We start from the raw sequence: 27,175 nt of genomic DNA, 5'->3' as shown, positions 1-27,175 counted from the left end.
CTGTCACAAGAGGTGAACTTACAAAAAAACACATTTTATTCATCTTTTAGTTCTTCCAAAGTTGAAAATATCAAGTCCTACTGCTAAGGAGAAAAAACAAATAAAACAAAAAGTTCCCCTCTCTCTCCTAAAGTCACAGGACACAGAATAATCTGTTCTGGGACGGGTGAGTGCAGAGGACTAGGAGGGGAGATGGCAAGCAAAAACCCCTCCCAAATACTTAAAAACAAAAAAACCTGTTCAACAGAAACTGTGATAAATACAGGACAATGCAAGACAAGTAAAAATGAAGAACAGTGACCAGTGGCTGTGTTGTCTTTCTTTCCTTCCTTTCCCTGATATGATCTTTTAGGATACTGATTAACTTTTCTTATCCAGAATTATTGTTGCTTCAAAACAACCCTCTTAATTTCATTAGGAATTGAATGAGGCACAACTATTCCTTCTTGAATGAGAAGTTGGTACAGAAAAAATGGTATTTTTCTCTTGCCCATCCTGTCATTTATGAATCAATGGGAAAAGTGTGATAGGCAAGAAAGCACAGCTTGTCTCATCTTTGGAGACAGGAGGACTTTGCATGAGTTGAGAAGGGAGACCGACAATTTTTGATTGAATTTGCTACATGGAGCCTATGGATGACAGCCTTGAGAAACCGCTGATCACCCCCAAAAAGAGCCTTTTCTGAGTACTGCAAGAACTTGGGGGGGGGGGGAGAAGGGGGGAGGGGAGGGAAGAGGTTATGGCAATAGGCTGGGACAGGAGAGACTGAGCAATGCCCTATATACCACTCTATAAAAAGGATACCTTTGAGCTGCCACAGAATTCAAGTGGCTCAGAACCCAAGTCCCTTAGAAATGGGTTACATATAGGTATCGTAATCGGAAGCCAAAGTCTTCCTGGCAGAGGACGACAGATAAAAAGAGAGGAAGGAAACTATATTAATAGCTGATGCCTCTGGCCTTCAAGAATACTTCTTCCCGTGGCATCTGTGTGGGGCCATTGGTGAACGTCGTGGTCTCAGGACATGTAGGCTGGTGGGGCCTGGAATTCACTGAGTAGATTGGTCCATACAAAATGGCCCCCAAACCCATGAACACAAATGGCAAAAAAGTCAAAGAAAACGAAGGGAAAAATACAGTTTCTATGTCATGTAAAATATTCAGGGGTTGGCTGGAGGAAGAAGAGATTATAGGGTGAAAGTTCAAATCTACTTCCTCTTTTTCTTGGGTGGTGCAGAGCTGTGTCTGGAGCCACGGCTGGAGCCACGGCCTGAGCTATGCACAGAACCCTTTCTTTTCCGACTCATGCTCCGGCTTTGTTCCTCTTCTTCCTCATATCGGCTCTCACGGTCAGCTGGGAAGAAGGGGAGGTGACTATCAGTAAATTTTGTAGTAGAGCTTCAGGTTCCAGATAAAACTACCCTGACTACAAACTGCTAAGATAGAGCCAATTCTCCCTTAACATAAGACGACCATTTAGTAGACCCCTCCTCTCCTGAGGCTTTGTTTGCCCCTGTACCCTTTCAGCTTCAGTGCTTGGAGTGGAAGACTCCTGGTGCTCAGGGCTGTACCTGGCATTACCCTCTTGCCACAGAGTCTATTTTACATAATAAGAATTGATATAAAACAAGAACTAGCTTTTCCAAACTAGGAATCTACCCCTGGAGGAATTAAGTGAAACATTTGATTTGGGTGCCTCACAGACAACATGCTTTAGGAAAATCTCCCTCAATTTCTAGTAAGGACTGGAAGTATAAACTCAGGATTGGCTTTGGGGAGGGATTTGGTATAGGGAAGTTCCTGGTTATATAGCTTCTTTTGAAGGTTGTCTAGTTCTTAATCTGGAATTGTACTGAGCCTCTTGCTATCTAGGCCTCTTAGATTTACTTCAGTTGAGGAATGACAGAGAATTCCTATTAGTTGATAATCTGGACCATAATCCTAGGCCAGCCAAGTTGCAGGGTTGGGTTGGTAAGAAAAGGCTCTAGCCAGATGTATTATCCACAGAATATTTGTAGACAATTTCCAGAATCATATTCTCCTCATCCTAATGTTCATTAGAGCCACAGCACTGGCTTCAGATCAGTCTGAAGCATGTGCTTGCCATACTCAGTAGGTTCTTCCCACTGACATCACAAAGTTACACAAGAAGTTTGTGCTATGAACATTTTTATCAATTCACCTTTTCTTGCTTCTTCCTCTAGTTCATCCCAGTCTTTTCCACTTTCCTCTTCACTACCCAGTGACTCCTTGGAATAGTCTAGAAAAGAATATTCAGGTTTAGTTAGCTGGATTAGGGGATTCAGGAGCCAGGGCAGGTTTGACAAGGTAAGTTTCTTTTTCCCTAAGAAGTTATAGCTAATGAAGTATCTGATTGAAGATTTCAATCCCAAGTAGAAGAGAAAGATTTGGTTATAATGAATGAAATTAAAATGAGATTAAAAGAGTCTAAAAGGTTAGGCAAGAAGGACAAAAGAAAACAAAATCTGTTTCCCTTACTGTTCCTGCTCCTACTATTTTATGCACTTTTCTGATTGCCCTCAATTATGACATTTATGCTCAATCTTAATACTTTATCACATAAATTTTCACACCTCAGGGCCAGGGATACAACCCAGATTTGGGCTTGGAAAAGAAGTGGGGTAAATAAAGGGAGGGGAAGTTAAAACTAGGACGAAGACAGTATGACAAGATTGGTGATTAAACAAGAAGTGGGGCTAAGATAGAAGAAGAAAAAAAAACTAGTGCAAGGACAGGGCAATAGGGCTAGACTGGGAGATGGCAAATGGATTAGAATAAGATGGGTGTATGTTAAGAGCTGGCAAGTGAATACAATGTAAGTAAACAGGAATAGAAAGTACTGAAAACAGTCACATATTACCAATTCAATGAATAGCATAAAACTGTGGGTGTGATTCTTCAGGAAGTACCCACATAGGCCCTGTGTCTTAAAGATCAGAGATGTAAATTTCAAAAGTAGTCAAACAATGCTTCAGCATGCCTTCAGGATGGAATTTGAATGGGAGTGAATAAAATTATTTGAAATAACCAAGACTGGCAAACTACTGGACTGAATTACCTTCTAGTTCAAACCCAATGATAGTGGCCTTAGAAATAAATGCCCTTAAAGATACATACCAGATTCCTCTGCTTCTGAGGAATAATCTTCATCACTATCCTCTTCCTCTTCTTCATATTCATCCTCCGAAGGATTAAAAGTTTCATCTTCAATTTCAGACTCTGAGTCTCCTACCTCAGCATCACTACCCTGATATAGAAATAACAGAGAGCATGGTAAAAAGGCAATTCATATTTTTTAGTTTTGGCCAATAATTTTGTGAATCCTTTCAAAACAATGATTCTAGTTCCATTTTTATGTGAGGAGACTGAGGTAAAGGAAGTGGCCAAGTGGCCAAGATCAAAGTCGATGTAAAATAGTGTTACTTGTATCAAGTTTGTAAATTCATATACGCTTAAAGACTAGAAAGAATCTCAGAAATCTAATCCAATCTTTTTTATTCATCAAGTCAAAAGCTGATAAATTACAGTGTCCTTTCTATACTTGGGAAATTGAAAAAATATCCTATCACTTCTCTATTTCTGAAAAGATAAGTTTCTTTTTTTCTATCAGGTAGATGAAAAACTGAAAGACCCTTTTCAGAGATGATGCTGACTGTGGTACAGAAGATGATTTTTAGAAAACAGTTTCTAATGAGTGCCTAAATGTTCTCTTTTAGACCAAAAGCTATTTTGACAGCTGAAAAAAACAAAACAAAACCCTCATTCAGAATATGCCTGTGGGGGGCAGCAGGGTAGCTCAGTGGATTGAGTCAGGCCTAGAGACGGGAGGTCCTAGGTTCAAATCCAGCCTCAGACACTGGGCAAGTCACTTGCATTGCCCACCCTTACCACTCTTCCACCCAGGAGCCAATACACTGAAGTTAAGGGTCTTAAAAAAAAAAAAAAAAAAAGAATATGCCTGTACTTGTGATTTGAAAAAACAAGAGTGGTCACATGATATTGCAGAAAGAATACCGGATATGAATAAAGTCAAAGGATTTCCATCTTATTCTGTGACACCTTGAACAAGTCAATTTCTCTAAGCCCTAGTTCCTCAAATATAAAGTGGAGATAATACATATGATAATAAAACTAGGCAAATTTATCTACAGCTATACAAATGTGTGCTATTATTTGACCTATGATTTACCTGGAAGGCCGATTAGGGAAGAGTGGTCCGAACTTGACATTGTTCTCCTGACTTCCTCCTCTCAAGTGGGTCTGGTCTTTTTTGCTCATATGTCAATCTCCATTCCCCCATCCATCCAAAAGGTATTGGGCAACCTTGTACACATCAGCCACTGACCTGTTCCTGAAACCCTAAGTTCACATACCTCACCTTCAGGCTCCAAGAAAGACCAGCCACCTTGTTCAAAGAAGCCCTCAGGGTCATCCACGATAGTCTTCATGATTTTGGTCCAGTTGAGGGACTGTACTCCTTCAGTGTACTTCAGGTCACAGGAACTAAAGAGTTATAGAATATCAAAACCGTACTGTATAAAGTCCCCGAGCATTATATCTTTAGTTATTAACATGATCAAATTTGTACACATAATTTGCCCAATTATAAGAAAACACTTAATTCTTTGTATAAGGCTACTAAATTATGTCCTGCAAACCTGGCTTAGCATAGCAGCACCCTGCCAGGGTATAGCCCTCAGGTATTCTTCACTCTACACTCTCCTTTCATCTCCAAATTTTTTTTTTTGGGTGGGTGGAGAATGAATTTTTATTAATATCTTTTGTTTTTATGCCACTAAAATTTCTTCCAGTATTCCTTCCCTCCCAGAAAGCCATCCTATGTAACATATTTTTTTCAACAAATAAAAACAAGAAAAGCATTCAGCAAAACTGATAAATAACATCAAAGAATCTGAAAATTCAGGTGATAGTTCACATCTGTGGAAAATTGTCATTGTGTATATTGTTTTCTTGGCTCTGTTTACTGTACCCTGCATCAGTTAATGGAAATCTTTCTATGCATTTCTGTATCTATCATATCTGTTATTTACAACAGAGTAATATTAATTTCATGCACAATTTCATTCCACAATTTATTCATTTTCCAATTAATGGGACATTCTGGAAAATAATTTGAAATTACACTAAAAAAGCGACCAAACTCTAAACTTACTTCAACCACTCCTTGATGGGATCAAGAGAGGCCACAGGGATGGCATTGATCATTGTCACCTTCTTGCTATAGTCCTTGTAGACTATTACCATATCAAAATTCTTCAGATGAAACTGGACCCTTTCAAAATGAATCAGTTCCACTTCATCCAATGTCACCACAAAAGGTGGCTAGGGGAATAGAAATAGACCATTACCTTCGGAGTACATCTTAGAAACTCATTTAGTATTTCTCTAACCTTTAAGAATTATACTATTTAATGTATCAAAGAGCTTGCTTATCATATTCTTCAATAACTCAAATGCACAAAAATGTCCTAGTAGGATCAAAGGCTTTTGGGGGTGAGGGGAAGGGACCTTAGAGAAAAGCTTTCCTATGAAGTTAACTGACTTGTAAAACAGCCCCAGAGCATTAAACTTCAACCTCAAGCAGAAAAAAATTCAGTGAAATTTAGCACACAGAAGTGAATATTTTGGGAAAAAACTTATAGATGCTAAAAAAGTTATAAAGCGAAGTGGGAACAATGGCTCTCATTTCTTGTGTACAATGAGCTTGTAATCAAGAAATTAAGTAAAAATGTTCATAGAAAAGTTTGGAGTGAAAAAATTAAGATCTAATTGCTATTCAATTCCACACTATTTCCTTCTCCATGGAAAAATCTAAGTAATAAAGAGATACTCACCCATTCTGTAGCATTCACCAGTGCACTACTAGTGGGCTGTAGCAGGCAGGTGCTTCTGTAGGGGGCTCCATTAAACCTGGAAAGTGAGAAAATAAAATTCACATTCTATGCATATTCAGAACAGAAGACTAAAATCAGCAGGTGTTAATCCCATAACACATATAATAAGTTTTTCCTTCCTATTCTAAATTTTGAAACTCAATTTGCATCATATTCACTGTGTAAAAGTGAAATTTGGGAGATGCCATCTAAAAATATATATATATTTTCTATGGACACGTGGAAACTATCAAACTACATTTCCCGTGCTCCAACGGGTTTCCGTTTCCGGTTCTTTGGGCGTGGGGACGCCTACTTCTCCACACAGAGAACAGTTTAAATCTCCGGGGTGAGGAGAAACTTCCTCTTTTTTAGCTACCTGAGCACATGGAGGTAACAATAATGGCTGGGGCGGCAGTTTTAAATTCTTACAAGCGCATGGTCTAATGACTTTATCTATCAGCATGGCTTTAATTAAAATACTAATTTCTATATTTATATCAGCCCTTATTTTTTATCTTAATAACTGAGGATTCTCATCTTCCCATGCCAAAAATGCTTTTCAATTTATAGTCTATCTACTTCCCTCAACCTTCACCTTTGCTTGCAAAATATCATATTCAAAGAAAGTTGAAAGATCACAAATGTTGAAATTTGAAAAGGATCTTAGATTTATAATGCAGAGAGGTGAACTAAGGCCAAAGAATCATCAACTGAGCTCTGGTTCTTGAACCCTGGTTTTCTGAGTCCAATTCCAATACTCTTTTTATTATACCCTAAGGGTAAGAAGGAATAATACGTCTAAATGATATTAATGGAACAGGTTGCCATTCTTTTCCTTTCTACTATGGATAGAAACCCAGGACATTAGGCTAATAAGAAAAATTTTACCCCAAGTCTCTAAAAGGCACTTCAAACTCCAGCTCCTCCTTGGTTAGGGCTTCCACTTTCTCAATGAAGTTTTTAAAGGCTGTTTTCAGCTTGTGCCTCATCTCTCTTTCCATCTGCAAAAAAAGAAAAAAATATTAATCAAAAAGATCATTTTGATTTTTAAGTATAACCCTCTCTTCCAAAATAGTTATCACATGTATTTTTAATATTGTCTCTATTTATAACCTGGATATTTTCTGAGATATGGGGGAAAATGAGGCATCGAGAAGTTAGAAGTTAAACAGTTTACTTGATGTCACAGTTAGTAGCAACAGAGATATTAGAATCTGTGTGCTGGTGTTTTATCCACTGACATCAATATAGTGTATAAAGGACTAGACTCAGAGCCAAGCCCAAATCCTGCCTCTGAAACTTCCTAGATATGTGGCCACGTACCCATCAGACACTTAACATTTGTCTTTTCATTTGCAAAATGGGAAGAATAATATACCTCATTCACTGAGTTGTGAAATGCAAATGTGGCACATGTAAAACACATTGAAAACTTTTATACATAATGATAAACAGATTATACTTCTTTACAGCCTTTTGCTAGCTAGTGAGCTAGCAAAATGGTTGGAATGTCATTTATTACTCCAAGGCACTGGCAACCAAAGAGCTCAGATCTTATCCTGTGTCTACCTTTCTCTCAAATCAGATACTGAATTTTACTGGCCTGCTCAGCATATAAGTCATCTCGGTCATGCATATGCTGGTGTTTTCCCAAGTCAGTGGTGATTTCTCCCACTTCAGTATAAAATTGTACATCAGTATGTCGTTTTTTCCCAAACATGATGGCATTCTGGCAGCATGAAACAGAAAACATAAAGTAAAAGTCAGGAGACTCATGTTATATAATAGCCAAAAAGATAACATGCAGGGTCAGAAAAATAATTGTCTCCATAATGGAACTACCACTGGTCCTATTAAGGAACTTCTACATCATGCCTGTCAATTGAGGGGACCATGAAGGCAAATAAGAGAGAAATAAATTTTGAGGAAGGTGACTATTCTGTGCAAAAGTCATAGACAAAGCATTCAGATTTCACAGATTGGGGGGGATGAGGGGAGTTAAACAAAGACCCTTCCAGATCCCTTCCCCCACTTAACAACATACCTTGAGGTGAAAGTGTAAGACAATGATCATTTCCCCATCACAGGGCTGGAACAAAGCATGCTTAATGTTATTGTAGAGAATATCCACTTTGTCCCCCCGAACTGATGTGAAACGGAAACCTGGGTGGAATGAAGAAATTGAGTTCCTAATAACACCACCAAGCAAAGTAGAATATTGCAATGCTTCAGAAAAATTAGAAAGGAAAGAAAACAGCTGATCTTCCCCCTTTGTAGTATATTTTAAAGTGTTACAAAATCATTATAGAATTTCTCTTTCATTTTATTTTTCAGTTGTTATACAATTGCAAGTGATTCAGAAGAATCCTTACCATTGACATGAGCTTCAAGAGAGCCCTGCATTCTCTTTTGGGCAATGTTGGGTCGGATATACAGATCCTTTAGCTTGGGGTTACTCCGGTTAAGATTGATTACTAGTGAATCTTGTTTCACAATGCCCTAAGGAAATAGAATATGAACGGGAAGTCAATTACATTCCCAAATGCCTTCATGAAATACTCTGTATATTCTTTTCCATGCCCTAGTTAGGTGCCCCTAAGGCTCACCTCCTTTTCTTTTTCTTCTGCTTCCCGAGTCTTATACCGTTTTTGGACTTCCTTTATAATTCGAAAGGCATTTTGAAGATTTAAGGCTGGTACTGTCTGTTCTCCAGGTGCCTTCATATTTGAAGCTCGATATGTGCTATGATAAGAAGAGGAAACATTTTATGCTTGGAGGAGGTGCTTATCAAGCTAGTGAACACATTACTGTACTCAAGACCTATATGTTTAGCTTTATGTCTCAAGACAGGAAAGGGATGACACCGAAAAGTTCATAGCATAGATTTCTTCTGCTCTTCAAAAGGGATGGATCTAAAAATGGTTAATCCAATCAAAGGAGAGACATGACTAACCTATCCCCTTTAAGCCAGACACAACACCCCAAATTTACCCCATTATACCTCAGTCAAGGAAACAACCTATTTTGGCAGTCACTAACTTTTCTGGGGAAGGAACCTGAGATTTAGCTTCTCTTTAGTGGATCGTAAGGGTTTTATAATCACACTGACTACATCTCTGTCCCTTCCTTAGAACACTATACAAATGAAACAAGGAGTTTGCTAGATAAAGAGAACTCAGTATAGAGTCGTTACACTTCAGCCAGCAGGGATCTTGGGATAAGTGATGTCTTGAGACTCACATTTCCTTGACAAATGTAGCCTCTGGATTGGGGAAAATGTTGCCTTCATTTCTGCCCAGAGCACTGCCTGGGCAATAAAAGTTGATTCGCAAGTAGGTATAGTCTCCTTCCACAGACATACTGATATTCTAATCAAAGAAAGGAAAGACAAAAAACAAAAAAGATTTCTTTTTCATCCAGACAATACTCTGGCCTCTCCTTTTCACAGACAATTATTTGGAAAAAGTTGTATATATTTACTACTTTTCTTTCTCAATAACCTTGTAATATGGCTTTTAGTCCAACCAGTTTAAAGAAATATCTTTCATAGGTGAATAGTAACCTTAGTATTACAAAGTCCAATGAGCTTTCTTTAAGTTTTTCATCCTTCTTCCCTTCACCAAATTTAAAATTAAGTCACTTTCTCCTGCATAAGTATGAGTGAGGCAATGGAGGTTAGTTGACTTTCCCAGAGTCATACAGCTAGGAAATGTCTGAGTACAGATCTGAACCCAAAACCTCTTGTCTCTAGGTGTGGCTCTCAAGCCACTGAGTCACCTAGCTGCCTGCTTCTGTATATTTTTTTCCTTTTGGCTCTTCTTTATTAATATATCATTTTAAAACATCTTGCTGATAATCTTTTAAAATGGATATTCCTCAAGATTTCTGTCCTCTTGGCAATCTCATTTACTCCCATGTTGTCAATGATTATTTTTACATAGATAATTCCCAAATCTTTGAATCTTTTATTTTGAGATCTCCCTGAACTTCAAATTCACATTTCTACCTGAATGCTTTGCTTGTACTTTAAAAAATCTACAATACACCAAAAGACCTGAGATAAAATTTTATCACTTTGAGAACTTCTTTTGAACACGCAATCATAATTCTTCCCATGCCTTAACAGACACTTCACATATTGTATCCTTCTTCCTCAATATATCACTAGTTAGCGCTGGTGATGAATTTTCAAGAGATCCACCAGCCTCGGCCATCTTGTTAGCCCAATTACTGGTACTTGCAACCACGTCCAGTTCATCTTCATGTTGTAATAAGGAACTGGTACCTCAAAATGGATCCTTTTGACTTTTACTATTTCTCCTTATGTCATCTAAACTACTGTAGTAGACAAAATAAATCTCCAGACTCTAATTGCTCTGTTCTACAATTAATTGATCATTTGCAAATCACTGCAAAACTAGTCTTCCTTAGGCACAAATCTGGTAACATTATGCTTCTTAAAGGTTCCCTATGTCTTAGAGCAGTGATGGGCAAACTATACAGCCTGTGGGCCAGATGCAGCCCCCTGAAATGTTCTATCCAGCTACGTGACATTATTCCTAATCTGACTAATACAATGAGTAGGATACAATACAATGAAACTTCGAAAGAGTTGCCTTAGAAACAGACTGACAGATGAGCATTTCCTTTCCTTTGGTCCCCTCTTTAAAAGTTTGCCCGTCACTGTCTTAGAGAATTAAAGTTCAAATTCAACTTCATATTTAGAATTCTTCACAATATCAGACTCTTCATTTTTTGCCTTATTTATACATACTTTACACTGAAGCCAAACTAAATTACATGCCTCCTTTCTGTGTGTTATATTTTGCTACTAAATTATCAACTAATCCTAAGAGACCACTTCTCTCCCCCATAAGAAAAACCTGAATTGTGTTATAATCTACCTTAAGTTCCCTTTGTCTTTATGTGTTTGTAGAAAATCCAAAATATATCACTACATAGCTTATTGTACTGAGGGTGAATTAAATCAACAGACAATTAAACACAAATGAAAACACTAGGCAGATATATCTATTGCTGAACAGACTGACCTGAAACATTCATTTTTCTAGGTGAAAATGGGGAGGAAAATAATAATAGAAGCATGAAGAAGATACTGAATAAAACAGGAAAAGTACATGGTTAATTACCTTGATTGTGGCAATGTGGAAGGGTGTTGCAATGCCAAACACAGGCATTATTACGGTCTCATATTTCTTATCAATATAAATCTTCATTTCACGGATATGTGGTTCCTTAGGCATCAGAGACGGGTTCTTGTAGGATACATTAGATTTTCGAGCTCTATGACAGGAACAACAAAAGTGAACATTGAGAGAATTCCAGAAATCTTAGGGCTCAATACCTCAAAAGCTGTCAGCAAACTCCTTACTTCTGAATCTGTTGTTCTCCCTTCTGTTCAGTCAAACGTCTTTTGGCTTCCTCATTGAGTTGTGTGGCCAATTCCTTTTGATGTGCTCTCCTCTTCTCCTCCGCAGTCATCTCATTCTAAAAAGTGGAATAAACCCAAGTTAGTAAAATATGTAAAAAATCATAAGCAAAAGATGTAAGTGATTCATAAAGCTGGAGACTTACTCGTGTTCTCTCTGTGAGCAAGGCTGCTCTTGAACCCCGTCCCAAAAGGTCCTCGGCTTCATCTTTCTCCTCTTCCTCTTCTTCTTCATCCTCATTCTATGGTAAAAAATTCACACATACACAGGAGAAAATTGAGTTTTCCACATCACAACAAAAAAGCACCCCAATTTATAACTTGTTCTTCCTATGGCCTTGGCATAGAAAATATGATCCCTGGTCAAATACAACCTGCTTGAGATTTTTAGCAAAAAATATTTTAATTTAAGTATGTGAATTAGCAAACCAGTAGCACCTAAACACTTGAAATGACTAGTTTTATGGCCAGTAATATTTGGATCTGCTCATCTCCACAAAAGTAAATTCTTTTATGAAACTAGTCAAACTGAAGTTGAATACCATCATCAATGCTATAACCCTAGTTGAGAATTAAAACATGACCAGTCATCAATACAATCTCATGGATCTTAAAGTTTTTGTCTTTTAAATGTCAATATTCCTACTGAAATGAACAAAACTGATTAGTCATACAATTATTCTTCATATTAAGAATAAAGTTTAACTTATTATTTGGGGGAAAGTTGGAAGAGTATTCATTTTGTGTTGCTATTTTAAAAGACAATAGGTTATATTCTACATTTTATGAACAAAAGCATATATCCTGAAGCAGACTGCATGTATATGACTTTGATGAAATATAGACTTGAAAAAAACATACATGCCATCTCCTTGTAGTTTCTTACCTTTAAGAATATGCCCACATTCTTCACTTTTTTCTTGACAGATGTGAGGACAACAGCTGGACCATCCTAGGAAAAGGAGCAAGAATTGTATATTGCTAAAGATAATAACACAATTTTTTTCTTCCAACTTGCCACGATAAGTAATGCTTTATACTTGGTGATGGCTCAATAAATATTTAAGGAATATTCGTTTTCATCCTCTAGAAATGGATTATCAAGAATGCAAATTCATTTGGGACAGAGATTATGTTTGCACCTATGTATTCATGGTATCTGATGCACAGTAAGTGTTTGATATTTGTTGAATTAACTAATTCAGTATGGCCCTAGAGCCAATTTATTCAATATTGGTTCAAATTACTCCTCTGATCTCAGTTACACTTTTCCTTGGATGTTGACCGAGAATTTATTCTCAGACAATGATTACAAAAATGTGGAAAGAGAATCATGTGAACTGCATTGATTCTTTTGACTCAATTCTGGATCTAGCTCAGTTCCCTTTCTATTCAATTAAGGGTCTAGTTCAATTTCTGTCTCGTGAGAAAACTTTATTGTACCGTTGAACCAAAATCCTGTGGGGCTGGGAAGCTAGACCACCTCTAGCCCTTAACTAAGAACCTAGATTATGCTGACTAGAAACCCAGTCAGATCCAAAGACTGATAACAAGGAGTTTTCTCACAATTATATATCTCAAGCAACCCATATGTCTAATCTGAAAATTGGTCTTCTACTGGTCATTCAGTTTCCTTGTTTTTTTATTCAATAAAGATCAAACATCTCTTTTTCTGATTTCAGGCAATTGTATCTATTTGCTCTCTCCCTTGCAACTTGGAAAATCATAATTTTTCCACCAACTAGAAATCATAATCACCTAATCTTGTATCCTGGCTTATATCCTGTTAATTGTTTTCTTTATATGCACAAAAATTTGTCTTCTTCTATATTCAGAGTTGAGTGCCAAGCCAAGGAGGTCTAGTCCTGATATCTCATGCAACTGGCATACGTTGTTTAATAAATCTATAAGCTCAAACCTTTGTTTCTTTAGTTATTTCAGATTTCGCCCATCATAAAAGATCTAACTGAAATCTGCTTCTAAAGTTGTTGAACATCAATGGCTTAAAAGGTTAAAATTCACCTCATCAACAAGAACTGTGTCACCAATGAAGAGGGCATAGGTTTTCTCTTCTGGCTTCTTTCCTTCCTTGTTAGTTAGGTCTGAGAATCCCATATTGATGCTAAAAACCATTCCTAAAAGGGAAAAAATTGGGATCAATGAAGAATAAATATTTGTAGATAACAGAGGAAATGGAGCAAGGGAAGATAATTTTTGAAAGAACCACCTTTTTGTACTGCCTCACCTTTTTTCAACTTGTACTGATTTTTACTATTGATTACCAAGGATCCTTCACGGAATTCAATTCCCATTGCAAACCTATAAAAGAAGTCAGAAATTAACACAAGCTGAAAATATCTAAATATGGAATATTTGGCAAAGTGCAAAGGGCATGACAGCTCTCACAACTTTTTCACAATGTGGGTACTAACAAAACATCCTTAATTTTTCTACAAATAGGGAAAGAACCATAAACATTATCATGTGATTTGTCCACATTGGTCATCAATTGGTTATGAAGTGGGATTAGGATTCACAGCCCTTAGGCTCTTCATGTTTAGTCCAATGATTGTAAAAAACAAACAAACCTAAACTAAATACCTTTTCTATCTTTCTAGCTATCAAGCCTTGTCTCCCCACCCCACCCCCATTTTGCTTCCCAGTGCCCATCCTTTCAAACATTTAGATTTCCCTATACTTGTCCAAAAATCAAAGTAGGAGTACAATCTTTCTGTCACCCACATATACCCACACCCACACCCAGTTTGACTCTTAGAAACTGTTTGGGGTATACTATCAGAATGGCCATGAAGGTAGACTAAGCTCCACTTCACTCACCCATAACTAGGCCACACGATCCAGTTGTGACAAGCTGGTAACTGGATTTTCAAGCCCTGGCAGCCAACTGAGCCAGCACTTGGTACAGCCTGACACATTTCTTCTCATCTTTCAGAGGCCCAGGAAGAACAAGTATGTACCCTGGAATGGCTTTCATCTAAGAAGATTGCCTAGAATTTTTCAAAAGTAGAACTTAACTGAATATTTTCTACAGGGTACTGCTTAGAATACAGTGTAAAGGGCCCCCTGAAATTATTTCTGCTGGTCATAATTGGCCTAAAAGGATGATTCTATTAAGTTATTGCCCAGATTAGAGCTTTAATTTAAAGTTATATTTGTGTCTTACAAAATCTCTTACCCAAGATTTTTGGTGATTTTATTTAGCAGGTCTGGTTTTTGTTTCTTGACCATATCCATGACAGCATTGTATACTTCACACAGTTTTACACCTGTAGCCAAAGCAAGTGGAAGGAGGGAAATCTAAGAATATAGGACTTTCAAAGAATTCATGTTACTTTTTTTGGGTCACAACTAAAAAAAAAATCCAAATCTAACAAACACCAAATAAATCTAGTATTTCTGTATATAAAACAGAGAAAAACGATTATACAGGAAACAGCAAATCTCTTCCTTTTAAGTATATAATGCCTTCAATATGGAATTTTCAAAGTTGTCCTGACTGTGTTTCCACCTGACTTCAAAAAATTAACTTTCAAAAAAAGTATAAAACCTCACATAAACTTTTGTTTTACTCACTTTTCAGTTTTAGGAATGAAGGCCAAATCTAAGTTGGGCTAGTAGGAGTTAGTTGGCAAGGACTGTACTAAACTATAAAATCGGAAATATTGCAAAGTAAGATTTTTATAATCAGGTAAGCATAGCCTCCCTTTTTCCTACCTATCCAGGTTGTGAGTGATTGGGCATTTTGATACTAAGTGTTCTCAGTTAGCTTAATGAAATGATAACTGAGACCTAATTCAAGTTATGAATGTAGTCTTGACTAGGATTTTCTCAGTCCATCTTAGAAGAGTAAGGTCAGGAGGCATTTAGCAACAACAGCTGAACAAAAAACTAGAGGTGGTGGATAATCACAGGTCTATTCATCTAGTAGCTACTTTCTGAATTATCAAAGTATCTAGGTCAGTTTTGGATCCATTCTGATTTGTTTCAGACATAAATGAAGAGAATTTACTTTCTCCTATAAATGCTCCATTTCTTATGTGAGAACTGTGTTTCCTTGAATTTCCATTAGAAGATTTTTAAGCTTAAACAAAGAGAATTGAAGAATTTAAAGGGTAGATTTAAAATTGTAGGTCAGCAGAAAATCAGTTAAGGGAAAAATAAAGGTTTTCTGGGAGTAAGTATATTTAGTTTCTAAGAAAGTGGGAATTAATCTGAGATATATATCAAAACATGCTATTTCTAAAAATATGAAAAACCTCTCAATCATTTACAAAACAGATTTAAGTATTTTAAATGTGCTATCTACTCTTCCAGTAATTAAAACCAAAAACCAGTTTGTCTAGTAGAGACTTAAGGATATGAAGAAATGACATAGTCTATGTTTCTGAACATTTCCTTTTAACCTATTTTTTGCAGGAACCTCACCATGTCTCAGCTCCTTCAGCAGCTCTTCCTGTAGCTGGAGCAAAAAGTTGTAATTCTCCTGGACTTCCTGAGGAGGATCTACCATCAGGGTACGTACGAGATTGGAGCAGTAGGATTTGAAGCGAATACCCATGGCACAGGTGATGGCCCCAAAATGCATGTGGTTCTTGTCACTTGAGACCCAAGACAGAAAACCATGATAGTATTGAAGCCAGCAAAATACTTAGTACCCATAGTATATAATACATGGGGTCAAATATATTCCTTGGTTCAGGATAAAAACCAACTGAAATTGCTAGTATGATTTATAGTGCTCTGAGAAGCAGGAAATATATGACTAGAATATACTTATTGAGTCCAGCAATATGGCTATGAGGAGCAACTTATCTTACAGCTTACTGTGAACTGAAAGGAACATAATTCTCTCAGAATAGGAGAATTGGTTCTTATCTGTAGCTACGAGGGTAATGACTGTTGTGAAGATGTATTAGTGACAGTAACTGGAAGGATACTGCTTACCTAACTACACTGAACTTGAGATTATAGTTGCCACCACTCTGGATAATGGGAGGATAACACATTTCCACTGTAGATGGGTCTGCTCCAGCCAGGTACTTCTTTTCTTCAATGGCTTTCTCCACAGACTCAGCCAATTTGCTGTGACGAACTTTCTATAAATATATACAGGAATGAGGCATAAAGAGGATCCTGCTTATTTGATCTTTTTATTATCTTGGTGAGGGGAGGAGGAAGAGAGGGGCCTAATGGTGTAGTAGTCTTATAACATGATGGCATGGGCTTAAAGCCTGGGAATTTTTTCTTTTTTAAAAACACATTTGAAAAAAACAAAACCTAAGAAAATATAGTTTAAATATCTGGAATTCCTAGATATAGTAAAAGCTCATTGATATAAAATATTTTTTTATTTATGATTCCTATTTGTAATTACTCTAGAAGAAAAGTGATAGTGATACCACTATCAAAAGATTAAAGTTCTGTTTTCAAGAAAATTTTCAATTCAAAATTAATACACAACCACCCTCTAACTCCTAGGGTTACATGATTTTAGTGTGAATTTCATCTTGTACTGTATCAGGGAACTTTTAAGCAGTATTATAGACAAAATAAATTATTTGCAAGAATGACTTGGTAGGACAAAGAATTGGTGAGGAAGCGCTTTTCTTTTCTTAGAAAGTTGTAGCAAAATACCCTCCCTTTGACTATTTGAGATTTTTGCTCATTTATTTTTTTAAACTCTTGCCTCCCTACTTAGAATCAATACTGTGTATTGATTCCAAGGCAGAAGAGGGGTAAGGGCTAGGTAATGGAGGGATTAAGTGACTTGCCCAGGGTCACACAGCTGGAAGTTTCTGAGGCCAGAATTGAACCTAGGACCTCCTGTCTCTAGGTCTGGCTCTCAATCCAGAGCCACCCAGCTTGCCCCACTGCTCATTTACTTTAAAAAAAAAAAAAAATTTAAAGAAAACAATTGAGGCTTAATCTCTTCCCTAGTTACCTCATCTGCATCAACAATCTCCATGACTCTTTCCTTGAAGAATTTGTTGAAGACTTCAGAGGTGATATTAGCTGCTTTCTTCATCAAAGTAAGCTCTCCATCCTCTTTTACAGCAATGGTATATGCCACAACTGCACTGATATCGATCTGGGGACAAAGGAACATGTAACCTGAAATAAGAGAACTATTAATGAGATACATCTAGATAATAAGATCTGTGAGGGCAAGGACTATGTTTTGATCTCACATCTAGAGCTGTAAGAGGTTTTAAAAGGCAACAAACTTAGCATAGCTTCTTCTATACACTAAATGTTCAAACATTTGTTGGAAGAATCTAAACTAGGGGTTCATAGTGACAAGGAAAAAAATAACTAACTTCCTTGAATAACCAGTTGTTACAAATATTTTCTCCTTTGATTAGACAAACTTCCAAAAAATGGTCAGAAAAAATCTTTTTGTCAAACCATTCTACGGAAATATGTATGAATGACCTATAACTCATAAATTGACTTCTAGAGTTAAAAAAAGGTGGGGAATAAAGGAAACATGTCATCTAAGGACTTAAGATAGCCTATGGAAGACTGTTTTGATTGCTTGGTCAATAGAATTTTCTGGTATTTTTGAGGTTCCCAAATATTAATCTTCTCTTGACCAAAAAGCACAAGAACCTCATTTCCTGAAAACTTAAAAAGAGTACTCTACTGCTTGAGAAATGAATGTACTTCTATTACTTCTATATAATCTTCTTCATATTTTCAGCCTTCTTAACCCCACTGTTTCTAGTCTCTCCATCAATTCTCTTACTTTTTCAAAGCCCTCTCTGTTAAGGCAGTCATTCCAACTCTTCATGAACTCTCCAGGAAATTTGTCTTTGCTGAATACGCCAATCTTCTTGCCATTCTTGCTCTCTTTAATGGCTTCGATCATTTTGTCAAAGTTGCCTTTGTTACTCTCATTCTAGTAGCACCAAAAGGAAGGTGATGTTTATTAATGTCTAAGAATTAGATTTCTCTTACAGACATTTAGCTAAACTATAAAAACTTGGACCCCACATCAATTTCTCTATAAGAGGATTGATTTATCTAAACTAAAGAGAAAGAGAAATAATGGTACTCATTCCCTGATGATAGCTATGACTAAGCTGATTTATTGCCATATAATGGCTTAATTAATGGTTTACCATTTATGAATAATATGAATAAAATAGGGATATTACTATAAATGAATAACAACTGAAGAAAGAAAATGATTAAAGGCAGAAAGGTATTGAAAAGATTTCTAATGTAAACAACAAAATATATTTTGAAGAATTGGGACTATGTAGATAATGATAAAGTGACTCGAAATTTATGTGGTAACTATATTAAACATAGTTTAAACCCCCAAAAAACCAACCCTACCAGTTTCCATGGAAAATTGGAAAACAATGGCAATGGACTTAAGAGTTCAAAAGACCAAGAAAAGAACCCTCCTGCTCCCCAAATATCATGAAGCTCTGAATTTAATGCTACATCCCAACACTCCTTTTCTCTGAATTTCTTCAAAATCTTTACAGTTTCTGCTGACATCACTGTCAGTAGTATGTTAAATACTTAAGTGTTTACAATAAATTCTGTAAATTTCTTACTTTTTCTCGAACCAGCAGTGTAATGGCAGGAGCACCATTTGCATTTTCATTACCCTTGGTGTTAGCAATTTGTTTCAAGAACTCTACTTTTTTCTTGCTGGCCATGAAGAGGATCTTGTCATCACAGAACACCATAATAGTATCAGTTAGCTCATATCCAAAGAGCCATGTCTATGGGAGAAGAGAAGAAACTGAGTAACAAAATCATGATACTTAAGAGATAGAAACCAAAGACTTTCACATTAGTCATTTCTAGAAATACTCCTCCCTCCCCAATGGAAACTTCCTTTGTAACAAAGAAAATATCTGACAGTATAAACAGTACTAATAATGAACATAATGTTCTACCTTAGTAGTTTCTGTCCAGAGAAATGACATGATTCATAATCTGTTCATTGGGATCAGTACTAGTTTTTCAATGATTAGAGTAAGACTTCCTTTTTAATAATCTTTTCATTTATTGCTAAACAATTTGATGATGGTATTCTCATTTTCCTCCCTCCCCTCCTTACCTTTTATTTTTTCCTCCCCTTTCCATCCTAAGTTTTAACTCTGCCAATGGTACTCGGGTCTAAAAAAAAGTCTCTTAATCTCTTTTTTGATGACTCCACCTAGTTACCTGAAGGGCAGTAGATTTGGCATAGACAATCTCTTCATCAACACCTACTGAAACAACAATGGCATCAACGTTGGCATACTCATCCTCTCCTTTCTGAAACAAAAAGGACAGTTATTTGATCTCTTCATTTTTTTTTTCAACTGCATATTACCATAAGTAGGACACAAACTTAGGTATTTATCCACAAAGTGGATAAAGCAATTTTTTTTCCAATTTGAGGCATCTATTTAGTTCCTGTTGTTATAATCACAGCTCTTGGGTAACTTTTTGAAAGAAGTGAAAGAGCTGGTGATTCCACAGCTATAAAAATCCCCCTTCCTGTATCTCTGTATCCATTCTATAGAAGGGAGAGAAAAAAAAGTCTTGAGCAAAAGTCACATAAGATCCTATCTCCCCAATCCCACTTTACTTCATTCTAAAGCCCCTAGCAGCCAAAGTGATTGTAGAACAGGAAGGCAAACAAATCAAGCACAGAATGAGAAACTGAACTAGTAGGATAGGGCTCTATAGCAAGCCTCAGGCTATGACAAAAGGAAGTACCAAAAACAGAAAGCATTTTAACAAAATTTTAAAGAGGGCAATTTTTTCTTAGTTAAAAAAAAAATCTCCCCCCAATTTTAATTCCAGTCCAACCTCTTCAAAACACACTAAAATGCAGGGCAAAGATTCTTATGACATACTAAAATGCTTTGTTCCTATATATCTTAGATTTACCAGTGATTTTTTTTTTTATTTTAAACCCTTAACTTCTGTGTATTGACTTATAGGTGGAAGAGTGGTAAGGGTAGGCAATGGGGGTCAAGTGACTTGCCCAGGGTCACACAGCTGGGAAGTGTCTGAGGCTGGATTTGAACCTAGGACCTCCTGTCTCTAGGCCTGACTCGCAATCCAGAGCTACCCAGCTGCCCCTACCAGTGATTTTTTAATGGGATAAGTTTATTAAACTCCCTCCTTACTACACTGGCTTCATAGAATCCCTCATTCCCTCAAGACAAAGCTTGAGGACCACCATCAACCTGAAATCTTTCCTGATCTCTCCAAATGCGAATCCCCTATATATTTTGTATTTATTCTATATCTGTATATTTGTCTCCTTTGTTAGCTCCTTGAGGAGAGATTGTTTCATTTTTGGTATCCCTGGCCTTTATTTTGGATTTCCCAACTATCTTTGGATCTAATAAAATTTTTGTTTCAAAGCTGTGACAGCTTACAACACTAAGGCAACTATTTTTACTAGGTTCTTTTGAGAAACTTCTTTTGCAACTTAGAAACAGCTAACAAAGTTAAATGCATCAGGTGAGGATTTATTCTTTTAATTTCAAGATATATGAAGGAATTTTAAAAAACAAGAGTACAATTAAGACTATTTTAAGTGACTCTGAAAATTATTTGGGATTCCAACAAATTAAAAGTAAAAACTTATGAAATATGTCCTAATCCTTACTGAGAAGATCCTTAAAAATATTTTTTTAAATCAGAAATTTTTCAGTTGTGTCCAACTCTTGGTGACCTTATTTGGGGTATTCTTGGCTAGGATAATGGAGAGATTTGTCATTTCCTTCTATAGCTCATTTTACAGATGAGGAAACTGAAGTAAATAGGGCTAAGCGACTTATCTAGGGTCATACAGCTAGTTTCTGATGCTACATTTGAACACAGGTCTAGCTATTCCAGGCCCAGTGTTCTAACCACCTCACTGCTCCAACTGGGACCATTCCTAACTTTTATCCAATCCTTTTAAGTGACAATCTTTAAATATTTTTCTATAGAAAATTTTGAAAGGTATCCAGGCCACGCAGAAAACTCAAATGCCCATATGACATCCAAGAGTATTAGATAAATTTCTTTGGGTTGCCAACTAAAAGAAAAGGAGTAACAACTGACCATATCTCCTTGACTAATAATGTTACAATCTTATAACATACTTTCTAAAAGGATGGGATACATCCAGTTATATGGTTGTCTTTTATTTTCACATTAGTCATTTCTAGAAATACTCTTCCTTTACAACCTTCTTCCCCATTGGAAACTTCCTTTGTAACAAAGAAAAACAAGTGAGCAAAAATATCTGACTGTGACCAGGACTGATAATGAACATAACATTCTACCTGAGTAGATGCTAGTTTCTGTCCAGAGAAGAGCCAGGATTCATTATCTGTTCATTGGGATCAACTCTGGTTTTTCAATTATTAAGAGTATTTATTTCTTTTTGGTGATCTTTTCATTTATATTTAAACCAAAAAGATACCGATGATCTGTTCACTTATGTGAAATGTTTTGTTCTAGGTGTTAGGAATACAAAGACAAAAAAAAAAGTCTCTTTCTACAAAGAGCTGACCTTTTAAAAATATATCTACATGTTGAATTAAAGAGAAGAGAATATTAACTCCAGTAATAGAGTGTAAAAATATCCATACAATATCTGAGGAGAATGTAAGCTCTTCAAAGACAGGGATTGTTTTGTCACTGTAGCTTTTTTTAAAATCTTAGAGCATTGTAGATAGCAAGTACTTAATAAATGTTTGGAGGATTGGATTTAGTTATTATAGCCAAACCAAATATTTAGGACTACATGTACTTGAAACACACTTAGGTATTTATATTACTTCTAATAGGTTATATTTCTGGAAAATAAATTATGTAAGTAAAATTTTATTGTCCTAAAGAAATGTTTGTGACAAGGATTTATATTCTTCACCAAAGGCCTCATGTCCAACCTAAAAAAAGAAACAAATGGGTATAATCATGGTATTTAATCACACAATATAAATTATATACTGCATTCATTATAGTTTTCTGATATATGCCCGTGTATATAAAATTAAATAGGGCAACACAATAACCAAATGTATAATATTTTATTTAGGATAAAGATTATGTAATCATCTTCTTTAGAGTTCCCATCTTATCTTTACTGAACAAACCAAGGAAACCAGAAATTTCTTTGGGGTAATTCTGATAAGCATCTTTGAGATTTTCAGATAGATTTGGTATTACTTCATGACCTCCCCCTACCCTCTACCCCCACCTTCCATTTTAGAATCAATGCTGTGTATTGGTTCCAAGGCAGAAGAGCAGTAAGGACTAGGCAAGGGGGGTTAAGTGACTTGACCAAGGCCATACAGCTAGGAAGTGAGGCTAAATTTGAACCCAGGACCTCCCATCTCTAGGTCTGGCTCTCGATCCACTGAGTCACCTAGCCACACTCCCACTTCATGACTTTTGAAAAACTAATCTAGGAAAGTCAATGGAAGTTTCAGTTTTGAATATTTTGCTTTTCTCCATCATAAAGGAAGATAATTTTGAAGGGAGGTAGAAAGTAATTGTGATATAAAGACAAAAGACATTTAAGAAATGGACCTAAGTATGGTTTGTAATCTTGTTTTTCAAGTCCTTGGGTTGTTGTCATCTACTCTTTAACAGAACTGCATTTTATTAGCCTCTATTACATGGTAAGTTCCTTGAGGATAAGGACTGATTTGCTTTCATATTTATGCACTGTTTGGCACATATTATGGATAATTATTACAATTAATAATTAAATGCTTTTACATTTGTTAATGTAAGTTTTCCTATCCTTTCGTAATCCTCCTTTTATATCTTACTGTGGTATGATTTTTGAAAGCTACGGCAAAGTATAAGCTCTGGAGGGTCTTTTGTTGTTCTTTAGTTGTTTCAGTCATGATCAACTCTTCGTGATTTAGGGCTTTCTTGGCAGATACTGGAGTAGTTTGTCATTTCCTTCTTGACCTCATTTGACAGGTGAGGAAATAGAGGCAAACAGGTTAAGTGATTTGACCAAGGTAACAAAGCTAGTAAATGTCTGAGGCCACATTTGAACTCAGGAAGACTAATCTTTCTGATCCAGGCCCAGTGCGCTATCCACTGTGCCACCCAGCTGGCAGGTCTTACCAAGCTGGAAAAGTTAATGTGGGGTAAGAGGCAAAATATTATGGCTGTCGCCTGAATAGCAGGATAATTAAACCAACTGAGGCTCATTGGAAAAAGGGTAGCCACTTGGTGATAAATATTTCTTGTTGGGAGCAGCTGGGTAGCTCAGTGGATTGAGAGTCAGGCTTAGAGACGGGAGGTCCTAGGTTCAAATCCGGCTTCAGACACTTCCCAGCTTTGTGACCCTGGGCAAGTCACTTGACCCCCACTGCCCACCCTTACCACTCTTCCACCTATGAGCCAATACACAGAAGTTAAGGGTTAAAAAATTTTTTTTCTTGTTCTAATTAACTCTTTCTGAGAGAAGGGTAGCGGTGGTTGTATTGGTTTATAATCTATATTAGTGAAATGTCGAAAGTGACGAAATCACAATTCCTCTAGGTACTGAAGTGGGAAATTTCTATGCAGCAAACAAAGGCAGCAAGAGATCATATTGTTCTTTCTGCTGCACTTGAGATTGGGATATATATTCTCAAAATTGGCTACGCAATGTGATAGCTTATGTAGTATTGACTTACTGTATAGAGAAACTGAGATAAGAAATCAACCAATTTGCTAGAGGATAGATAGTGCCCAAATGGGTACAGTTGGAAGGCATATTTGTAAAAGTTGCTTAGGGAAAGTGGAGAAAATGGATCTTTCATCTTTTTTCCTCCTGCAGAGTGGGATATGGTAGAGCTCTTGGTGTGAAATATTGCATACACTATCAGTTATAGTTGATTAAGCTGGTTTTGTGGAACTTTTCCCTTTTTCTATTAAAAATAAAGACTGGGTTTCCCCATCTTGTCTGGTTGTTAATCTGGGGTTACTCAGGGCCTGCTTCCACTATTTAGTGGGAAGGGAACTGTTCTACTCCAACACGGGCTAGTTCACTCTACCTTAGGCAACTTGGTAGCCCTTTTGGCTTCTTGGGGTTCATCTTTATTGATGCCAGACTTAGTGTGGACACCTGATAGTAGCTTCATGTACTGCAGCTTAGATCTCCCTACACTCAAGAGACCCACCAACAGGTGCTACTAGATGAAATTGTAGGTATGGACCACTACACTCATTTTCCCTTTTCTTTAAAAAACAAAAAAACTTTGTTACAAGAGATACCTCAATATATTTGTGATGAAGGTGATTCAAGAATAAAAGATATCAATAAAAACAAGACTTTTAAAATTGCTCTGGTTCCCTAAATGGCCTCAATTTAAAGTAACTTTGGAGAAGTCACTTAGACCAATCTCAAAGATAAGCATGCTCAAGAGCAACTCAAAAGATGGTAGGGAGCTCATTACAGGTAATTTTTAGTTATTAAGACTTTTCTGGAGACTATTGAGACTGTCTAGAAGTTCAAGGTCTAGGGTTTGTACAACAGCCTCAACTATCACTAGCCATCTTAATGACTTAAAAAAACCTCCAAAAAAAAAAAAATCAAAGGTAGGATGAGGTGAAAATTTCAAAAAACACCCTCTGAATAAATGTGTATACTTTCTTTTCCGGATTACCACAGACACTACCAGTTACACTAGGAAGAATTTCATTTTCCCTCCTAACTGGTAGGAATTTTCTCCCTCAGATTTTACAAAACATTGTTTTGTTAGCTGTCCAAATTATCTATCATGAAGGTTGAGATTTTAGCTTCTTTATACCTGTTGGACATGAATAAAAGTATTTTGGACAGACTTATATAGAAAGCTCTGCAAATAGAAGGTTAATGCATTCTTTTATTAATATTAACTGTAATGAAAATGCAGATGTATACTCATGCAGAATTCTAGTAATGAAACTGCAATTGGGTCAATATTTTTACAAACTTAATACATTTTATATACTGCTTAGATGCTGACATCCCATGATGTCCTTGCCTTATCCAGAACTTAACATGCTCCAATATCCTGTGAATGACACCATTATCACACTTAAATTGTTACCAAGTAAACAGTGAGACAGTAAAAAGGAATTGTTACAACTTTGGAGAGAGTGAAAAGCCCTAGGAAGCTTATCCTCTGATGATTTAAAGACTAGCATTTGATAGGGATAATCAATATCCTTTATGCTTTAATCTGAATTTTCACCAATCTCCAAAATATGATAGATTATATCTTACTTAAATACTAAGAGTTTTAACAACTATTTCACTAGTACAATGAATTAATGAAATCAGCCAGAAAGTTATGAAAAACTAAACACCTACAACTTATGCTAGAAAAAACAACTTTTATATCAATTTTGATCATAAGGAGGAAGGGGGGGAGGCTAGCACCTGATAGTTTAAAAGTATCCAGTCTACTTCAACCTAAGTTAATGTTTAGAAAATAGCACCTCCAGAATTGTTCTGTAATCATACAATAGCCCAGGTTCAGTGATTAACTTAAGCAAAAGAATCTGCATGCACTTATTTTTCTCTTGTGCTGGCATATGTTGTTTATCAACTACGAATTTTCAAGATGAAATACAGATAAAAATATTTCACTTTAAAGAATTTCTTAAAGACAATATCAAAAAACAAAATGTCTACAAAAATTTAATGAGTCTTAACAATAAAATAGGAGTTGGCACACTTTATACGAGGGGGAAAAAGGAGGTGTGCCGTTAGGTAGGAGCATAACCTTTTATCCCCAACTAAGACATATGATAATGAATGGTAATTTCAAGACTTGGAACTATAATGCAAAGTTTTTTCTAAATCTTCATTAATAATTGCTCCTCTTGGATATTTTGTTTATTAAACAGAGGCCAGGCCTCAACTTAAAAACTTAGGTGTTAAGAATTACTGCCACTAACGTCAAGTTTAAGTGCATATGTTTTAAAGTCAAAAAAGACCCTCATTTTATAAGAAATGTCTTAAAGAGATAAAACCTCAACAACAACAGCCTTTTCTGACCACGTGTCAAAGAAATCCTAAAGGACAGAAAACAAATGAGCTTTCAAGTATCACACCGCTTTTATTATTACCAGAGATGCCGATTTGTAGTGCAGTTACAGCCCTAGCAATATACATAGCCTAGCACAAGCAAAAATAAAAAAGAGGCGGGAGTTAAGGGTGGGGGGGAGGATCTTCCAATTACAAAAAACAGCCCTCTAATAATGGACATGCTCACACGGACTCACATCATTCCTACTCCCTTAGCCTAGCCATTAGAGGGTAGGTGGGATTTTGGCAAGGCTGTAAGCGGGAACGTATTCGTTCTGGGAGGACACTGGATAGGTTGTATGAATAATGCTGCAGGAAAGATAGTAGGATGTGATCATTCACTGGCGAGGGAGCAAGAGGGCCACTGACTGGCAAGAACGAGAGGGCGGGAAGCAACGGAGAGAATTATTATGCGTGACTTGGGGCTGGCCAGCGGGGAAGATGGTGGTGGCCGCCAGAGTGCGAAGGTGGGGGGCTCTCTGCCCATCGCCGGATGCCGGGAAGGGACCGACAGCAGTGAATGAAGAGGGATTAGCGAGGGGAATGGAATCTGAGGAAATCCCTCCGGGGAAAGAAAAAAGGGCGCCGAGAGGCAGAGGTATTATGGGATGGCGAAAAGGGCTCTCCCTAGGGATTATTATGAGCTCTTCCTTACCCGCCAGTTGCTATACAGTCTTTTCACACGTCGGTAATAAGCTTCTTTGTCCAGAGTCACCGCCATGGCCCCGGGACGCGACTCTTCTTTGGGATC

At 36.8% G+C, this 27,175-nt stretch overlaps 1 protein-coding gene across 1 annotated transcript; it reads right to left on the bottom strand.

Moving 5' to 3' along the window:
- Positions 1 to 13: 13 nt before the first annotated feature.
- Positions 14 to 27,175, bottom strand: SUPT16H (SPT16 homolog, facilitates chromatin remodeling subunit). The gene is made up of 26 exons (XM_044665280.1): positions 27,080 to 27,175; positions 19,575 to 19,667; positions 18,956 to 19,126; positions 18,133 to 18,285; positions 17,329 to 17,475; positions 16,332 to 16,483; positions 15,813 to 15,985; positions 14,563 to 14,653; positions 13,612 to 13,685; positions 13,389 to 13,501; positions 12,253 to 12,318; positions 11,513 to 11,608; positions 11,310 to 11,425; positions 11,068 to 11,221; positions 9,158 to 9,285; positions 8,524 to 8,659; positions 8,290 to 8,416; positions 7,962 to 8,080; positions 7,521 to 7,646; positions 6,806 to 6,918; positions 5,876 to 5,951; positions 5,194 to 5,363; positions 4,394 to 4,523; positions 3,138 to 3,267; positions 2,182 to 2,259; positions 14 to 1,353 (listed from the first exon to the last, which is right to left on the bottom strand). The coding sequence occupies exons 1-26, from the start codon at positions 27,143 to 27,145 to the stop codon at positions 1,208 to 1,210; spliced, it is 3,144 nt and encodes a 1,047-aa protein (XP_044521215.1). The 5' UTR covers positions 27,146 to 27,175; the 3' UTR covers positions 14 to 1,207.

The sequence above is a fragment of the Gracilinanus agilis genome, chromosome 2 (genome assembly GCF_016433145.1).
Source record: "Gracilinanus agilis isolate LMUSP501 chromosome 2, AgileGrace, whole genome shotgun sequence".
Taxonomy (NCBI): Eukaryota; Metazoa; Chordata; class Mammalia; order Didelphimorphia; family Didelphidae; genus Gracilinanus; species Gracilinanus agilis.
Note: the sequence above shows the minus strand (reverse complement) of the source record. Positions and strands in the feature narration are given on the sequence as shown.

Coding starts and splice junctions, on each gene's coding strand:
- SUPT16H (XM_044665280.1), bottom strand. CDS start 27,145: ATGGCGGTGACTCTGGACAAAGAAGCTTATTACCGACGTGTGAAAAGA. Junction 19,127..19,574: donor CCAAATCTACTGCCCTTCAG/GTAACTAGGTGG, acceptor CTTCTCCCATAG/ACATGGCTCTTTGGATATGA. Junction 7,647..7,961: donor TCTTACACTTTCACCTCAAG/GTATGTTGTTAA, acceptor TCATGCTGCCAG/AATGCCATCATGTTTGGGAA.